The sequence below is a fragment of the Nomascus leucogenys genome, chromosome 19, assembly GCF_006542625.1.
Source record: "Nomascus leucogenys isolate Asia chromosome 19, Asia_NLE_v1, whole genome shotgun sequence".
Classification (NCBI taxonomy): domain Eukaryota; kingdom Metazoa; phylum Chordata; class Mammalia; order Primates; family Hylobatidae; genus Nomascus; species Nomascus leucogenys.
In genome coordinates this window covers 27,728,773-27,747,827 of record NC_044399.1, presented here as the reverse complement: position 1 = coordinate 27,747,827, position 19,055 = coordinate 27,728,773, and the positions used below count along the sequence as shown (strand labels likewise).

At 47.5% G+C, this 19,055-nt stretch overlaps 1 protein-coding gene across 6 annotated transcripts in view; it reads left to right on the top strand.

Moving 5' to 3' along the window:
• TANC2 (tetratricopeptide repeat, ankyrin repeat and coiled-coil containing 2) overlaps nt 1-10,105 on the top strand; it is a 484,030-nt gene extending 473,925 nt beyond the window's left edge. For 5 of the 6 annotated variants that reach the window (XM_030800293.1, XM_012497692.2, XM_030800291.1 and 2 more), the window contains 5 exons: nt 486-515; nt 1,350-1,441; nt 3,337-3,483; nt 6,063-6,163; nt 7,751-10,105. In XM_030800293.1, the coding sequence (XP_030656153.1) occupies nt 486-515; nt 1,350-1,441; nt 3,337-3,483; nt 6,063-6,163; nt 7,751-9,716 (2,336 nt within the window). In that variant the 3' untranslated portion in view covers nt 9,717-10,105. The remainder of the gene's footprint in view (nt 1-485; nt 516-1,349; nt 1,442-3,336; nt 3,484-6,062; nt 6,164-7,750) is intronic. The other variant, XM_030800292.1, reaches the window with a different exon arrangement.
• The last annotated feature ends 8,950 nt before the right edge of the window (nt 10,106-19,055 follow it).

Sequence of the window (19,055 nt, the reverse complement as noted above, 5' to 3'; positions counted from 1 at the left end):
GCTGCCCTGGGTATTTGGTGTGAGTGTATATAGTTCCCCCTCCTCCCTGGCCCAATTATTGTCCAAGTGAACAGAGAGGCTCTTGGCCCAGGGAAAGCGCCATCTGAGCTGTGGTCTGCAGTCCCCTGTGTCCAGAACCACATGGTTCTCTACCATGTCCCTTGTAGCCTTAGCCAGGAGGCTGCTCTGGCCTTAAGCACCTCTCAGCACTGCCTCTGTTCCAGCCCCACTCTGTCAGCATCCTGGATCTCTGCACTGCCGTGAGCCTTTGCTTTCCCTTGCTCTGAATGTGCTTCAGACTCAAGTCCCTGCTGCCGCTGTCCCAGCTGCTCCCCAAGCCCACAGACCTATAGACGAGGGTTGGCTGATATGCTGGCTTTGTGCTGCCTGCCTCTCACTGCTGCTTTTTCCTTCTTTTTTTTTTTTCACCTTCATCCATTTTTTTTTCCTCTCCTACAACTTTTTGTTTTCTCCTTTCTTTGAAGGTTGTCAGACGTTACCGAGTCGCCCACGAGGTATATTTCACCGCTGTCAGCATCAGGCGTGGTCTGATGGCTTGGTCAGCTTTGCCTTCTCCTCTTTGGTTTAGCCTGCATGAGTTCCCTACACCTCTAATCTTTTAATTTACTTCACCTTAAAAGAAGATTTTTTTTAATGACTGTTGTAGAGAATAACTTGAACTTTTGATAACTAACCTTGAAAAGCATAGTTTGTAAATAATTCAGGCATTTGTAAACTAATCAATTTAACCTTTTCTTTCTTTTTGTGGGTAAAGTCATCCTCAGTAATGTTGGTTTGTTTCATATCTGATTGACATTCGAACTGTGCTCCTGCTTCAAAGTGAATCCCGGGGAGTCCTAGTTGGTACTTATCATTGAAGGGAACCTTTAGAGTTATCAATGGTTTCCCTTCTGCAGAGTACATATTTTAAAGTTAAGAGGCTAAACATCTGGGGGTTTTGAGTTCCAAATCCAAAATAAATTACCCTTTTTGGACTTTTCAAATCCTGTGGTAATGTTTAATATAAATCCTTTCTCCCAATTTCCTTATTTAAAATAATTCCAAACTGAGCCATTGCCTGCCCACATGCAGCACGCAGGCTTTGCTGCCCTCGCGTGGGGCAGGCTCACATGGTTCCAGTATTCTTATTTTAAGGTGAATACAAATCCAATGCAGCTTCTTGGCAGTGGGAGTTACTAAAATACTCCCAGGTCTAAAAGATGAGGTACTAATTGTGGAGCAAGTTGTTCTCTCAGCAGAAATTCCCCCAGGGTATTTTTTTCACCTAGCTTCCTACCACCCTTACATTGTATGAGTTTTTTACCCATCATGCATCCTGTACACTACAGGTCCAGCCACATGGGCGATGGCCACCTCCAAGCCAGACATCATGATCATCCTGTTGAGCAAGCTGATGGAAGAGGGGGACATGTTTTATAAGGTGAGGGGAGGGAGGGACACAGTTTCTTCAGAACAGCCACTGACTGTTTTCCACGTGTAGAATTTTCCAAAGTCTTGATAATTCTCATCCTTTGTGTAGAGGCAAAGGGAAAATACTGTTCCTCAGTGATGGCCTCATATGTGGGGGATCCTGGGGTTCTGCCTTACCAAGAGGGCAAGAGTAGCCTGTACTTGCCTGCAGCTGATCAACCTAAAGCCCTGGTTTCGCCTGGTCACTGACCGGTGGTTTTGTCAATTTTTACATGGAATCTGTTAGGTAGGATCTGGAAACTCATAAGATAAGTCAAAGTAAAATTATGTAGTATAGCTGTTTCCAGTATGTTGATCCTAGCTTTCATATGTCATAATATATACGTAGATTAAAAAGTATATAGTAACAATAGCTTATCAGCATCCTTGAATAAGATAAGGAAACCAAGACAAATAGCAATTATAAGATTTGTTTGAAATCATTCACTGAATGACAACAATAACAAAAACTGTGGAGTCTCTATACTCACAGTCCAAGCTGAAGGCTCCATACCCTGACACAGATGAACTCCTTGGTCTATTACATGTCAAAGTCATCGCACTGGATCAGTTGGATTACCCTGTCCCGAAGCTTCATACAAATCCAACCCAGTTTTTGGCAGCAGGCATCACTGACACTTCCCCAGGACTAAAAGATAAGGAAAAATAGTTGTGAAGCATATTGTTCTCACCTGTGTCAGGAGTGTACAAGTTCCTAGGAGCAGAATTCTATCTTCTAAGTACCCTTTGAATGAGTCATGGTAATCTAGGACTCTCGGGCTTTCAGGAAGCTTAAGCCCTGGCCCAACCTTGATTTTACGTGACTTCAAAGAATGTCCTCATTACCCTAGATGTCATATTTATGGACTTCACAATGGCATTACCCTCAGATTATGTCCTGGTTATAGCATAACTTCTGGTATTCAGAGGCAGGGAGTCCTCTTAATGAAAATATGCAGTGCCATTATTGTTCCCCTCAGAATTCTACCTTGAAAGACTCCAAATCTCTCCTTAGTGAATGGTGCTAAGGGAAAAGTAAAAGACTGGGATCCCTGTGGAGTTGTAACTATAGAGAAGGAATAGAGCGGATAAAGATCAGCTAAAGGGGTGGGAGATGCTGCCTGCTTCTTTCTGGTCTCAGCTTACAGATTTTCAGATACAAAGTGGAAGAAAAGTTCAAGGTTGCCGTGGCCAGGTCTCTAAATTGGTCATAGATTTACTTCATCTTGGATAATCCCTCCTGCAACATCAGATGGAATCACAAACTCTAAACTTCACTTTTCTACTGCCACCCTACTCCATGCCTTTTCCAAAAATGGGGAACACTGACTGGTATTATTTTATGCCATGAGATTAGGGAAGCAACCGCTAAACTGCTTTAGCTCCCACATCCTTCGTGAGGAAGAGAGTGACTTCTAGAGGGCTGGCCAGGTGGAGCGTCAGACCGAAAAAACAGTTCTCCAGACAAGCCAGAAATTAAGGAGGAAGTAATAACTTTGGAGTGCTTGGGACTAGGAAGTCATATGTGTTCTAGAGAGCAAAGGAACTTTGAAATGAGCATGGTCAGCCTCTTCGGAATCCAGTTGGGAAGTCAGGGTCCAGGGCCTTCCATTTGCCCAGGCTTTGTCTCCCTGGCTTGTATCTTGGGCATCCCCTCAACCTTGCCTTTCCTGCCAGGCGAGTTTCCTATAGAAAAGACTAGACCCTTCTGCCCTCACCATCAGGGCCAGAACTCCTCTCTAGGCTGGCATTTGGGAGGGTTAGCCCTGAGTAACAGCTGCTGAGAAGAGGAAGGGAGTGGGGACCACACTTCCTCAGCTGTTCAGCAGACCAACTGTGTGTTTCGCCATCTTGTGCTCCCATTAGAAAGGTAAAGTAAAGGAAGCTGCCCAGCGCTACCAGTACGCCCTGAAGAAGTTCCCTAGAGAAGGGTTTGGTGAGGACTTGAAAACTTTCCGGGAACTAAAGGTGTCTCTCCTCCTCAACCTCTCTCGATGTCGCAGGAAAATGAACGTAAGTCCCTGTCATCCCAACTCCTTTCTGCAATCCTGGAAGCTGATAGCCCATGTCACTCACTAGCTTTTACCAGGCCCCTGAAATCCTCCTCTGCCCCATTTGGAACTTGGTTGTCCTTCACAGAGCACTGACATTTGCAATTTGAAAGAAATCAAGTCTAAGTACAATCTGTATCTCAAACTGTAAAGAAATTAATGCTGCGAGTACTTTGCAGCTTTCTGAATGTTCACAATTTCACTGAAAGTGATGAGAATACCATCTTTCCCACCCCCATACCACCAAGTCAGTGTTCTGGTCTTTGGGAAAATGTGAGAGCAGTGGTCACTAGAATTCCAGTTGCAATTAGATACGAATTGTAGTCATTACTCTCAGGTATATTCCCTTGTCATTTGAAGAAGGGCTAAGAAGAGGGCTTGGACCATGGTCTTGAAGGTTTAATTTCTGAGGCTATTGAACTTTTTGCCTCTTTCCTCATCTTTGTATCCTAGCATGCTTATGTCCCTTCTTGTCCTAGAGGGAATCTCAGAACTCCCCCTGGACCTTTATCGTCTCCCTGGTAAGCCGTGGTCCTTCCTGCCTACCTTGCAGACCCATCTCAGATGTCCCCAGACACTGCTCCCTCAGCCACTGCCCTTTAACATAAAGACACTCCAAGCCAAGAACCCTCTCTCAGGTTTTGGAAATAGCTAAGATTGTGTCAGGAGTCTGACATCCACCAGCCTGAGGTCTCACAGTTCCTCAGGAGATAAAAATAATCCAAGCCAAACAGACGTATTGATCAATTAAAAACTCAGCTGGACAGAAGCAAGATTTAAACCTCATGGCCAGGGATCTTCCAGAAAGATTTGTGTGTGTAACCTTTAGATCATCCATTCTAGACCCTAAACCCTGACACCAGAAGGAGCCTGAGTTAAACCTGACTGTCTCAGAGAACATGGCCATGGCCCTCGGAGGCACAGTTAAACCTGACTGTCTCAGAGAACACGGCCATGATACTCGGAGCCTGAGTTAAACCTGACTGTCTCAGAGAACACAGCCATGACCCTCGGAGGCAGAGTTGCTCCAGGGTGCCGAGGGAAGTGGGGATGTGGAAGAGGCCCCCCAACCCCGGGAAGGGAGAAGGTGGCGGTCTCGGGAGACAGGTTTTCATACTCGTGGGGTCTCCTGTGAAATGAAAGGAACAGCACCGAGGCCTCCCCTGGCACCAGCCGATGAGGATGAGGCAAAGCTCAGAAGTTGCTGCCAACCCACTGATCTCTTTTCCCTACCAAATAATAGACTTTTTTAAAATGCCCTCATATTTTTAGGAATAATGATGGTCCCAAAAGAACAAATAAAAAGATAAGGCTGGAAGCAGAGCAGGGATAGAGGGTGACCCATAAAAGCTGAAATTCTTTCTAGCTCCACATTTGTTCAGAAGTGGTTGTTAATCACCTCCTGGGCCAATACTGTGCCAAACACCAGACGTCTGCTTAGGTAGAGGATTTCCCATCAACTTTTAAAAATTTTTTTTACCTATGCCCCAGGGCCTTTGTTCTGCCCAAGGCCTTGTTTTCTGCCTTAGGACTCATGACTATAACCAGAGGCTACCATGCTATACTGTGGCTTTGACACTAAAAGAAGGGGAAAACCTTCTCTTTTAGCTTAGTATTTAAGGGAATACTAAAAACCATAGGCTGCCTAGTCAGCGTTGTTCCCCACCCCACCCCACAGTCGCTGTTCCCAGGGGTTCTTAGGAATGACATCCCTATGAGCATGTTCCTCTAGGGAGAGCACAGACCTCAGTCACAGCCAGGGTCTTCTCTTGTTTTGTTTTATTTTTAAGTCTTTCTTAAGTAAGGAACCAGTTAAGAAAAGGAACAGATCAGAGAAGGCTCTGTGAAATAGAAAGAAAATGATAATTAATGAGCACCTACTATGTGCCAGGAACTGAGCAGGGGTCTTAAATACTGTATCACACTTGATCCTACCTCTGGGGTAGGTATGGATGAGAAAATACACCATACACTCGGGGGTTATGAAGCTGGTCAGAGAATTGAACCCAAGTCAGTCTGACAACCCCTCTCCCTCTAGTCTCCGTAGTCAGTGCAGTTTCCTTTACAGATGTCATCCTCCTGGACTTTACAGGACACCTTCTCACCTGTCCCTTAGAAAGCCAAAGTGTAGTGTGTGTAGTAGGAAGGTGTGGGGCTCAGACCAGGGTCCACGCGAAGTGTGGACATGTGTGCGTTTGCCTCCTACATGCATGGAAAACTTCAGGAGCTTCACTGGAAAGGGTTGGTGTTTGGCTTCCGGGCTGAGAACTTTATCAGAAAGGCAAAAAGAGGGAAAATTAAAACTATTTTAATATTCTGGGCAGATAAAGTCCAGTGAGCAGTTGCAGGGCTATACAGGACAAAGGCAGAAGGAACTTTCAGTCCACAGGCCCCACGGCTAGAGCCATGTCAGGCACGTCTAGTGTCCCAGGCGTTCCATCCATGAATGTCAAAAAATGTACAAATAATTTGTTTTATTCCCAAGTTGTCTATTTTTGGTATCTCATCAATGACTCATTTGCACACCTATTGTAATGACAGGATTTTGGAATGGCGGAGGAATTTGCTACTAAGGCCCTGGAGCTGAAACCGAAATCTTATGAAGCTTACTATGCGAGAGCAAGGGCAAAACGCAGCAGCAGGTGAGGAGAGAGAGAGAGGGTGAAAGCAAGAGGTCTCTTTTCTGAAAATATGGCCAAGGCAGCGTCGGCCACCCTGGGGCATATGTACCCAAATACATCTCTGTCCTTGAGAACTGTCAGGGCCAAGCTTTGGGGATGGCTCCCATAGCACAGCCCTCAGCTCGAGATCGGCAAATCTGCTGGGCTGTGGAGACCACGAATGTTTCACTTTGGGAGAAAAACACTTTTTCACTGGAGAATGGCAGCTTCTTCCAAGAAGCCTCTGCCGTATCTCAGGCATTTTTCAACCCCCAGAGCAGCTAGCATAAAGAAACAATGGTGACTTAAAGAAATCACTTAAGCAGAGCACCCCACCCCGTTTAGAGGGGAAAGTAGGATGGTTCACGTAACATCACAGGTTCCTCTTCCTTCTCCCATAGGCGTTTGAGGAATCTCGGGTTAGTTAGTCTCCCTTCTGGGGCTCTCCTCAAGTCTGGTGGCATCAGACCCCCTTCCACCTAAACCATCACCCACCACACACACACAGAGTCAGGAGGTCCTTGCTGCCAGGATGGAAAGGACCCAAGAGAACACCATTCCACATTCCTCGTGCCCATCTGCTGTAGTTTGGCCCCTTGGCAGAAAAGCCCCCAGAAGAACCTAGAAGCTGCCATCAGTGATCTTTGTGTAACTTGTCACTGTCTCTTACGCCTCCTGCCCTCCTTCTCCCCAGCTGCATGAGAAAGAACTGCTTCAGGTTCATTGCTATGACCAGGGGCATATGGTCCTGAAAATCACACCCAGGTTGAGGCTAGTGATGGTGGTGGCAGTGATCGCACTCTTATCTAGCTGGGGTAACGAAGTCCTCACAGAAACCTGACTCAAATTCTCCTTCCCTCTGGATAGTTCCTTTTTCACAAGGCCAGTTGCCCCTGTCAGGTGATATTAGTAGAGAAGATGGGAATGTCTCTGACAGTTCATTTCTTCATTTGTAAATTAGAGTCTCCTTGGAGTCAGCTCAGCTCCAGCCCCAAGTGGCCTAGTCAGCAAACCTAATGCCTGCCCCACTTTGATAGAGCAAATGGAGACACAGCAATTCTGAGAGATGAGGGTCAGAAAGGGCAGAGGACAGGGTTCTTGCCTAGTGTAGTACAGGCCTGAAATTTGGAGCTAAAATATTGGGAATATAAAGAAAAATTTCTGCTTGATCAGCAAGATTTTTAAATATGTAGTTATTTTTGTTCCTAAGCTACTTGACAGTGACCCTGTAAATGACAACCCCACCCAACTCTCATACTGCCTGGTGTGTGTTTGGGCACCAAAACAACTTCCCGAAGGGCCTGGCTGGACTGACACAATGGGGCATTTCTCCACTATTCCCAGAGAGGCCAGAAGGAAGATGGAGGCCGAATGGGTTAGGGAATCATTCGGACTCTTCCAGAATGAGTCTTCCTGTTTCCTTCCCTATAAATCCAACTAAACCGAAACACCCCAGACTCCCACAGACGCCACCACAGCTCTCTGAGATAGTGACCATGTTCTCAGCTCTTGGTGATTTCTCTGGATTCAGAATAATTCCAGTTCCTGTGTTCACGTTTTGTCAAGCAGACAGTTCGCAGCAGCCTTAGAGGACCTGAACGAGGCCATCAAGCTGTGTCCCAACAACCGTGAGATCCAGAGACTTCTGCTGAGAGTGGAAGAAGAGTGCAGACAGATGCAGCAGCCACAGCAGCCACCACCACCGCCGCCGCCACCGCAGCCTCAGCAACAGTTGCCGGAAGAAGTAGAACCTGAACCACAGCATGAAGACATATACTCTGTACAGGATATATTCGAGGAGGAGTACCTGGAACAGGATGTTGAAAATGTTTCCATCGGCCTCCAGACAGAGGCCCGGCCCAGCCAGGGGCTCCCGGTCATCCAGAGCCCACCCTCCTCTCCCCCGCATCGGGACTCAGCCTACATCTCCAGCTCACCTCTTGGCTCTCATCAGGTTTTTGACTTCCGGTCCAGTAGTTCTGTAGGCTCTCCCACTAGACAGACCTATCAGTCCACCTCACCTGCCCTTTCTCCAACTCATCAGAACTCACATTACAGGCCTAGCCCACCACACACTTCCCCAGCTCATCAGGGAGGATCATACCGTTTCAGCCCCCCTCCTGTGGGAGGACAGGGCAAAGAATACCCAAGCCCTCCCCCTTCTCCTCTCCGGAGAGGCCCTCAGTATCGGGCCAGCCCTCCAGCTGAAAGTATGAGTGTCTATAGATCCCAGTCTGGTTCACCCGTGCGCTATCAGCAGGAAACAAATGTCAGTCAGCTTCCTGGCAGACCCAAATCTCCATTATCCAAAATGGCCCAGCGGCCCTACCAGATGCCTCAGCTCCCTGTGGCAGTTCCCCAGCAAGGGCTCAGGCTACAGCCTGCCAAGGCCCAGATTGTGAGAAGTAACCAGCCCAGCCCAGCGGTCCATTCAAGCACTGTCATCCCCACAGGAGCCTATGGCCAAGTAGCCCATTCAATGGCCAGTAAATACCAGTCTTCACAAGGAGACATAGGAGTCAGCCAGAGCCGGTTGGTTTATCAAGGGTCAATTGGGGGAATTGTAGGGGATGGGAGGCCGGTGCAGCATGTCCAAGCCAGCCTGAGTGCAGGCGCCATCTGTCAGCACGGAGGATTGACCAAAGAGGATCTTCCACAGCGACCTTCCTCAGCATACCGAGGTGGCGTGAGATACAGCCAGACACCACAGATCGGACGCAGCCAGTCAGCATCCTATTACCCAGTCTGTCACTCAAAACTAGATCTGGAGCGCTCCTCCAGCCAACTAGGTTCCCCTGATGTGTCGCATTTAATCAGAAGACCTATCAGCGTCAACCCTAACGAAATCAAACCGCACCCACCAACTCCCAGGCCATTGCTGCATTCCCAAAGTGTGGGCCTTCGCTTCTCTCCATCTAGCAATAGTATCTCCTCCACCTCCAACCTAACTCCAACCTTCCGGCCATCTTCTTCCATCCAGCAAATGGAGATCCCACTGAAACCCGCATATGAGAGGTCATGTGACGAGCTGTCACCAGTGTCTCCAACTCAAGGAGGTTACCCCAGTGAGCCCACCCGATCCAGGACCACACCATTCATGGGGATCATAGATAAAACAGCGCGGACTCAGCAGTACCCCCACCTCCACCAGCAGAATCGGACCTGGGCAGTGTCATCCGTGGACACCGTCCTCAGTCCCACGTCTCCAGGCAACCTGCCTCAGCCCGAGTCCTTCAGTCCACCATCATCCATCAGCAACATTGCCTTTTATAACAAAACCAACAATGCACAGAATGGCCATTTGCTGGAGGATGATTATTACAGCCCCCATGGGATGCTGGCTAACGGGTCTCGCGGAGACCTCTTGGAGCGAGTCAGCCAGGCCTCCTCCTATCCCGATGTGAAGGTTGCTCGGACTCTACCTGTGGCTCAGGCATACCAGGACAACCTGTACAGGCAGCTGTCCCGAGACTCTCGGCAAGGGCAGACATCCCCTATCAAACCAAAGAGACCATTTGTGGAGTCTAATGTTTAAAAGACGTTTTGTTGGAGTGAGACCCATATGTTTTCACTGCACATTTTCAGGCTTGGTTTCCACATTTGAGGTAGTTCTCTGGCTTAATTTCTCATGTAGTTTCTGTGTGGTGTTCAGAGGTGGCAGCCCACATGCTGAAATCCTTTGCATGCAGCCGACTGGGAAGCGGCCTCCCGGGAGCCAGGACTTCAGTTTCTCTTGTCTGTGCCCAGCCACATGCTCTCTCCCTCTCTTCAGATGCCAACGAGGAGATTTTCGTGCCATGTGCTTTAACCCAGGGAGATCAGACACACTGGTCAGCTTTTTCCAGGAGACAATCGCTTTCACTGATGTTCTTGTTGTGTAATTGTCTTTTTCTTTTTTTAAAAAATAAGGTGTTCTTGTTCGTTTTCTTCTAGAAACTTTTAGAGTGCGATGCCCCTTTGCCTTTGCATTCTTAGCCAGTGTCACCCACACAGCCAGCCGCAGCGCATTCTCATACTGCGGCCCCTCCCCAGACCGCCAGTGCCCTGCAGCCACCAGGTCTACAGTGTGCATTAGGATTATTGCTGGTCTTCCTAGGGGGGTAAAAGGATCAGAGAGAGAAGAATTAAGTGCTAAATTGGAAGAAAACCCCAATATAATTACGTAAAATGTCACTACATTGATTTTCCGAGAGGCATTGTAGGAACATGTCAAAAACAGCCAGCCCTTTAAATATTGCAGTCAGCCAAGGAAATTAGATGAGAATTGTGGCTATTAAGAGAACTCGCTGAGAGTTATTCTCTAGATTTTTAGCTGACAATTAACCACTAAAAGCTGCCGCTTTTCCAGGGTAGGGGAGGGAATGAATACATGGAAAAATGAAAAAGATTGTTCTGGATTCTCAGTGAAAGGCTATAGGAAGTCTGTTCTGGAGACATCTACTTTTTAGATCCTGATACATCACTGAGTGTCATACTCCACGAAAAGGAACCTCTTCCCGAAGGCTGGCTGGTGTGACAATCCCGTTAGTTGGATCTTCACCTACAGCCAGATTTTGTTCTAGTGGCCCTCTTTCTGTAAACCCAGATGGCATCATACAGAAATCGTTTCTTTCAGAAGCAGATTGGAATCTCTTGGGACCATGAGACTGAGTCCCAATATTTCCACCCAGGGTCACGCCCGTTGTTGTCTACTTCCGTTTTGAGATCTATAGTTTGATTATTATCACAGGAACTGTTTCTTTTCTTTTTCTAGGAGTATTTGTGAGAGTGTGATATTTTAAAGTCAGATGCAGCAAAAACTGTTTCAGGGTGAAGAAAGACCCCTTTCAGCCCTGTTTTGTAGCCCTGGGTGGGGGCATGAGATAGCAAGCTTCTGATCTGGTCACCGTACATATCTTCTAGGTCTCGTGGTCATTTGGTAAGCTGACCTTTGAGTGAGCGAGGCCACTGTTGAGTGGATAGCAGGAACATTGGAACTAAAGCCTTGGCACAGGCCTGGCACTGGCTGTACATCAGCTCTTACAACTAAACAACTCAACCCAACAAACTAAGCAACTGAAACGAAACAAAGGAGCATTCGTTCTCTGTTATTAGGAATCATTCTGCTCTGTTAGGGAAGGGCTGCAGGAAGGGCAGTTTCCTGAATAAAAATCTGGCTATGACCAGTCCCATGTGTTTGGTTGGTAAGTAAGTAAGTAAGTGCCCTTTGAAGGGATCATTAAGACACAGGGAACATGAACCTGAGATCAGAAGCATTTCTTTACTAATTTAGATTCTGCCAAATAGACTGACCTCTCCACCCCCAAACCTAAAACAGGCCAGGACTTGTCTCTTTGTGCTGAAAGCAAATAGCGGGACTAACTCAAGCCCCAGCCTCTTTCCACCCTCCCTGAGACCTAAGGACTGCCTTCTCAGCTAGACCAGGGTGGGCATCAGCGACGCCTTCTCAGCTAGACCAGGGTAGGCATCAGCGTCCTCTCTCCATCTCTGTACCCCTCTCTCTCACATCAGGAAGATGAGACATGTAGCTCTAGCGGCAGCCTCTAGCCAGGAGCCCAGTGGCCTCTCAGATCGCTTTTTGGCCAGGTCTCAGCACTGCTGGCCTCTTTGCATCTTATTCCTTACAACCGCCTCTCACTGAGGAGCCACTGCATTTTGAAGAATTTCTCAGTGTCTGTTAGAAAAGTGCTCCTGCTCATTTGGAACGCCACACATCCACCCACACTCTACCTGTCCAGGCGAATGAGCAGGTCCTGTAGCTTTACAAATATGCCACTGATGCCACTTCTCCCCAGGGTCTCTCAGTTTTCCAGGACAAAAAGGAGATTTAGGGCCTATACCCTATGGGCAAAACACCTAAAATGTCAACAGTCAAAATGCCATTTTTTTGGCCATCATAAGAGGGAGTAGGTATCACTGCTGCGTGCCAGTTGTTTTTGACTAGAATATGCCAACCAGAGTTCGTTGGGGCAGGAGACGTTTTTCCTTACAAGCAGACTGCCTGTGCCCTGTGCCCTGTTTGCTACTTCACTGCCATGGAATGATCTGAGTACTGTATTTCAGAGCTGCCCCTTCCCCAGCAGCAAACACTCGCTGAGTCCATGTCTGGCTTCAGGTGGGAGGAAATGTTTCAGATGAAACTTACTCAATTCATATCACCCTGAAATGGAGGACAGAGGTGACAAACTTCAGTTTAATAGGTTTCTCACCAAGTTGTATGTTCCATTGACCCAGGATTCTTGCACTAATGGGTTTCTATCACATCATGTCTATAAATGGGTGCACTTTACTGTTTGAATTTGTAACTGAAGTACTGGATATTTAAGTGTGAGTAATGTCTTCATTAGAAAATAGCAGAACCGCTCTTGTCTTTTAGTGTATTTTTCAAGAAGAAAGGAAAGGAAAGACATCAAGCAGTGGATCACAACATTTATAGCACAAGAAATAACTGTTGTATATAAGCATCAAAAAGATTAAGAATTTTTTAATATGAAAAATATTTGCAGTGATTTTAAAGTGCTTTTCCAGCAATGTTCTTAGGGACTCCTGAGACACGGTTACTTTATCTACTGGATCAGTAAGGCACACAATTAACAATTAACAATTAATGTTTATTTACAAAGTAAAGGGAAAACCTGTGTAACATGAGAATTTGGCATGACAAAATGGAGACCATTTTGTATCTGCTGTTGTATCTTGTCCGGGTTGCAGACGTGCACTATTAAAGTCCCAAGTTAATAGAGCACAAACCTTTCTCGCTCCTCCCCCATGTGCCCCTCTTTTTAGATGTGTATAACAAACTCGATGGCTCAGGAAAATTCCACTAATTAGAATCATGTACAGTACCCCAGGTCGTTGTCCAGATATACAAGTTTGCTAATGTAGTTAAGCCTGAATTATTAAAACACTTTTCCTAAATTATTGTAAACAGAACAGCTTAGAGAAAGGTATTCTCAGTCCTTATATTGTATAGTAGTTTATGAGCCCCTCTCTAAATATTGATATTTTTATATTCCAGAGATGTACCCAATAGAAAAAATTAAAAATTAATCAGTATCTAATTTAATATCCATAAGTATTTTTCCTTAGATTTTAGTCACGTACAGTGGGCTGTGGATGTCACTTGTGCTTCACCATAGTTTACCACTAGGTGTCACTGTGGCTCTGCACTGCGGTTGTTTTGTAGCAAAGAACCGCGGCATCCCCTCGGGAGAGAGGAGCTGCTTCCAGGGCAACAGGCAGGCGGGCTCAGAGGTTCAGGAGAAGGGAACAGAGGCCTGGAAGGGGTCTTCGTGCAGCTGTGCCAGTTGTGCAAGACGAACTCTTTGAACACTACATGCTTTGGACTTCAGCCAGGCAGAGGCTGGGAGAAGGTTGACCAGAGCTCCCTTGATCTGGTAGAGGGATAGGTTCAGGGAGAAGCCCCTTCTTCCCCGTGAGCCTCCCTCCTCTCAGTTCCTCTCAGCCTCCAGCTTTTATAACTCCAGAAGCGTCACAGTTGGGTGGTTTGATTCAGAGAGAGTTATTTTTCTACTGCAGAAATGCCTTGGACAAAACCAGTGCTCACTGAATCTTTGCCACAAAATGGAACAGGCTATCTCAGGGGGCAAGAGGTGCCCGCCCCTGTGCCCAGCCTCCTCTTGATGCTCCCAGTGCCCAGCAGCCTCGCCCACCCTGCCTGTCTGTTCCTGAGCTGCCCATTTCTCAAGAAACCGACCTGCAAAGGCAGCCGGCTGCTGCCTCCACACTGAGGGCTGTGCGGTCCTGCTGCTTGCTCACTGGGAGGTGCAGCTCTTTCTCCTCTTCCTCTAGGAATTCCAGACCGACCATCTACCATGACTAACAACAATGAACAAAGGGCTTAGGGGCAAGAGCTACCTACAAAGACGTGTCATGGAACCCTTCACCATGCAATGCCTTGAACTCAGCTCTGGCTGCTCCCAAGAAAAGGTGGCTGGCTGGGGGCCTGGACACAAGCACAATGGGCCTGGTGGAGCCACTGTGCAGAGCTACTTGAATAATCACTGGGTTTTCATCAACTCCTTTTGTTATACAGACCACTCAAGGGCTGAAGTGTTGGTAACCTTCATTTCGGTGTCCAAAGCCTCACAGCAAGTGAGCCACCCTGAGATGCTTGTGGCCACTTGGTGGCCACAGTCAGAGCTTTGAAAGTCAGTACCAAATGAACGCATAATTGGACACCAAAAATCAAGTGTTACTTTCATGTTTCCTCACCCATCATCTCATTGCCTCCTGCTGACTCTGATACCGACGCTGAGCTGACTTGCCAGGCTGCCGCTGGATGCGTAGAGATCAGGCCAGCGCCGCGCTCATTTTGCCAGATAGACCTACTCTGTGGAATGGAAGTGCCCTAGCTGCTTTGTTTTTGTAGCACTTGCTGGCTGAATTTTTCTTTTGCTGATTGCTAACCAGAAAGTCTGGTTAGAGGGGGCTCAACTCAATCCCTTTGGTCCCCAGAGCCAGACGAGTTAATTCTGGAAAATTGAGTACTTGAATGTACCTGCCTTATTGCATACCAATTTACTGGGGGAAAAAAAAAGTTAGTGATGCCGGCTCCAGATCTCCACTTCATTCACAGGTGATTTTGGAAATCCTGTAAGTTACACTTCCTGTTCTGGTTTTGTTTTGTTTTTTTGTTTCCTTTGGCTGATTCCTGCTGAGTGAGGCCAGTTCCTCATCAGGCTCAGGGCAGGTGCCATTTTCAGGCGTGGCCTCCTTTCCATCTAGCACAGCATCTTTGTCTCTGTTCTGTCTCCTCCAAATCCAAGATGATTTTAATTAGTACAGACATGTACAGTCTACAATTAAAGAGTGATTTGTACTAATATGATTTTGATCTTCTTCCTCTTTGCTGTCCTTTCAAGACACTTGCTGGAAAAAGCTTTAATGCACTTAGTTTTCCTTTAGGTTTTCTATGACTCCGATGTAAAGGACTTTCTCTGTACAGTATATTATCCAATGCATGTTTGTTCTCTCTCCTGATATATTGAACACCACACAGTTGTGAAGCCGCGCAGTGGGGATGCCCCACACCCCACAGAGGCATCTACCCCTGTGTATAAGGAAAGACATTTTCCTTTGCTGTACTTGCTTGAGCAGTTTTATTGTCTGTACATGTGAGCTGTGTGAGATAGATGTGAAAAGTTCAAATGAATGCATTTTCCTGCCCCATGTATACAGATTGTCATCTGTACAATGAACTGTATGTATGAAAGCAAATGTACTTATTTATAAATGGCTAACACTTGGAAAACCATGGTGTTGTGATGCTTTTCTCCTTCCATTACAGCCTCTTCAGGGAGCTGGCTTTTAGGCTTACCCTCCTGAGGATGCAGTGATGGGGGCACCCTCCCTCAGGAGGAATTGGGCAGGTTAGGGCTAAGGCCAAATTCCCAATGATTTGCTTGGTCTCTTGTGGGACATTCAGAGCCACCCCTTTGTGCGTTTATTCGCTCGGTCACGTTATTGAGCACCTCTTCTCCTCAGAGTTGGACACTGTGGTAGGTCCTTGAGAGAGCTGTGGACAAGAGATGGCCGTTCTAAGGAGCTGTCAGCACAGGCTTGTGACATTTGTTGAGAAAGGGAGGCTTTTTCTTCATTGGAGAAGAGGTTTCTCTCTAGCTATACCCAGGGAGCACTGAGCTCTTGTTTCATTTTGTAGCTGAAGCTGCACCCAATCCAGCCACCCTACCAAAGCCAAGGCTGAGGTGGCTGCCAGCTTGAGTGGCTGTGTTTAGAGGCTGCATGCTGAGAGGGTAGCGAGCAGAGGGCACAGCTCCCACTGCAGACCTAAGGGCTTCGTCACAGCTGGAGGCCCACAGCTTCCAGGGGCTTTGTCTTTTCATAGAAATCTGGTCGAACTCCAGTATTCACCATATCGAGAGCTAGGCAGCTGCATTGTGAATAGAAAAGTGGCAGGTTTCCTGCAACTGGCTGGAGACTAAATACCTTCTAAAAGGGAGCAGGGGGTGGGGGCGGGGGGAGCAGCACTGAGCCTGCAGCCTTTCCTGTTTAACTGCTACCTCTATGTTTACTTCAGGGACAAGCGAGGAGGGAGACCACTTCCTCTTGACATCAGATTTGTGCTAAACAAACATTCCTGCTGTGCATACCTGCATTTCCCAAAGCCTGGGGAAGCAGACAAACTCCACGCAACACACAGCCCAGCCTAGACACCACAATTGCCTTCAAAGAGAAGAGGGGACTCTGGCAGCAGCCACCTGCTCAATCTCAAAACCATTCCTGGGCTGCTCCAGTTATTTCATTAAAAAATGGGTAAGTCGGGACCAGGTGCGGTGGCTCACGCCTGTAATCCCAGCATTTTGGAAGGCCGAGGCGGGCGGATCACGAGGTCAGGATATCGAGACCATCCTGGCTAACACGGTGAAACCCCGTCTCTACTAAACAAAATACAAAAAATTAGCCAGGCATGGTGGCAGGCGCCTGTAGTCCCAGCTACTCGGGAGGCTGAGGCAAGAGAATGGCGTGAACCCAGGAGGCAGAGCTTGCAGTGAGCCGAGATCGCGCCACTGCACTTCAGCCTGGGTGACACAGCGAGACTCCATCTCAAAAAACAAAAACAAAAAAAAAAAAAAAAAAAAAAAAAAAAAAGTCATTGGCAAAACCCCAGCTTTTTAATTTACATTTTCTTTTTTCTCTTTTTTTGAGACAATCTCTGTCACCCAGGCTAGAGTGCAATGGCGTGATCTCGGCTCACTGCAACCTCCTCCTCCCAGGTTCAAACAATCTTCCTGCCTCAGCCTCTCTAGTAGCTGGAATTACAGGCACCCGCCACCACGCCCAGCGAATTTTTGTATTTTTAGTAGAGACAGGGTTTCGTCATGTTGCCAAGGCTGGTCTCAAACTCCTGACCTCAAGTGATCCACCTAAGCCTCCCAAAGTGCTGGAATTACAGGCATAAGCCACTGTGCCCGACCTAGATGTTTTGTTTTGTTTTGTTTTGTTTTTAGATGGAGTCTCACTCTGTCACCCAGGCTGGAGTGCAGTGGTGTGATCATAGCTCACTGCAGCCCCGACCTCCTGACTCAAGTGATCCACCCACCTCAGCCTCCCAAGTACCTGGGACCACAGTGCATGCCACCATGCCCTGCTAATTTTTGTTTTGTTTTGCAGAGATGGAGTCTTGTTATGTTGCCCAGGCTGGTCTCAAACTCCTGGCCTCAAGCTGTCCTCCCACCTTGGCCTCTCAAAGTGCTGGGATTACAGGCATGAGCCACCACACCTGGCCAAACCCCCAGCTTTTTAAGAAGTCCTGGGACATTGGAGGAAAAGAAAAGGAATGATTCATTTAAAAAAACTATTAATACTTCTTAAAAAGAATTTACCCTCAACCTTAATAAAAAGCTACTCAGAGTAGAAGCAAACAGCAACTAAACAGAAGTCTGTGTAGATCCTCCGAAGCACCGTCAGATTTTCTTCCCCTGGTTATCTGCTCACGGGTACCCTTTGGTAACTGCAGGCAGACACAGTACGCACGTGCACATGGTGGCCAGACTCCCCTGCGGTCGGCTGGGAACGAATGGGTAGGCGAACCAGCGGGGAATGGAGTCACCTTCTTTCAGCTTTAAAAACAAGCTGGAGGAGCTTGGAGTCTTGGCAGCCAAGTTATTCCATTCTCAGGAATAAGATGGGGCATTGATAACAGGTATCGTGTCTGGGATGCCCTGTGATAAAGAGACAGCCCGCATAGAAGAGAAGGTGCTCAGAGTCCATTCTAACAGGCATCCTCCTGGGAGGTCCACTGTGTCCCAGACACTGTGATAGGGACTTCACCTATGTTCCCTAATGTATTCCTCACACCTCGACAGACGACACTGCTATCTCCAAAACAAATGCAGAAGCAGATCCTGAGAGTTGAGGTTGCTCAGGGTCACAGAGGCACAGGTAGGCCTCTGAATCAGAGCCGCACTGACAGCTCTTCCCTCCACCACGCTGCCTCCTCTCTCAGAAGGGATGGTCTGAAAAGAGCAAGCAACCCGAATGGCGCCCCACGGAGCGCAGGCGCTGGGTCCGGGAGGATGGCTTGGGAAATGCCGTGTGCTTGTTTGGAGAAATAACTCTATGCCCCAGCCAAGAGGAGTCGCTTTGGGACCCCAGTAAGAAAATGAGGTCCCTGCTGTTATCCAGCCGGAGATTGGTAGAGGAAGAGGTGAAGTGGCTCTCTGGAGAGGGAGGCATCATCCCTTGGTGACTGGAATCACTTCAATATTCAGAGAGACCCATAAGATTCAGAGGCTGGTGAAAAAAAAAAAAACAAAACAAATGAGATGCTGACTGAGGAACCAGTTTGTGACATGTATCAAGCCATGTGCTTTGAATGCTTTTCAGTAAATAAAGGCCCACACTCAGCTGGGTGTGGTGGCTCACACCTGTAATCCCAGCACTTTGGGAGGCCAAGGCAGGTGTATCACCTGAGGTGGGGAGTTCGAGACCAGCCTGACCAACATGGAGAAACCCCATCTCTACTAAAAATACAAAAATTAGCTGGGTGTGGTGGCACATGCCTATAATCCCAGCTACTCAGGAGGCTGAGGCAGGAGAATCGCTTGAACCCGGGAGGCGGAGGTTGCAGTGAGCTGAGATTGCGCCATTGCACGCCAGCCTGGGCAACAAGAGCAAAACTCCGTCTCAAAAAAATAAAAATAAAGGTCCACACGGAAGCCTTGATTCAGGAGGAACTAACTCTACAGGTGCCCTAAGGAAAAGATCTCTCCGCCCTGGCTCCTACACATTAGAGACCAGCTACAATACAGAAGACAAAGTTGAGACCAATGCAGGGAAGCAGGGACTCCTGTTACCTTATTAGAGGATTTGCTGTTGGGTCCCTTTAAAT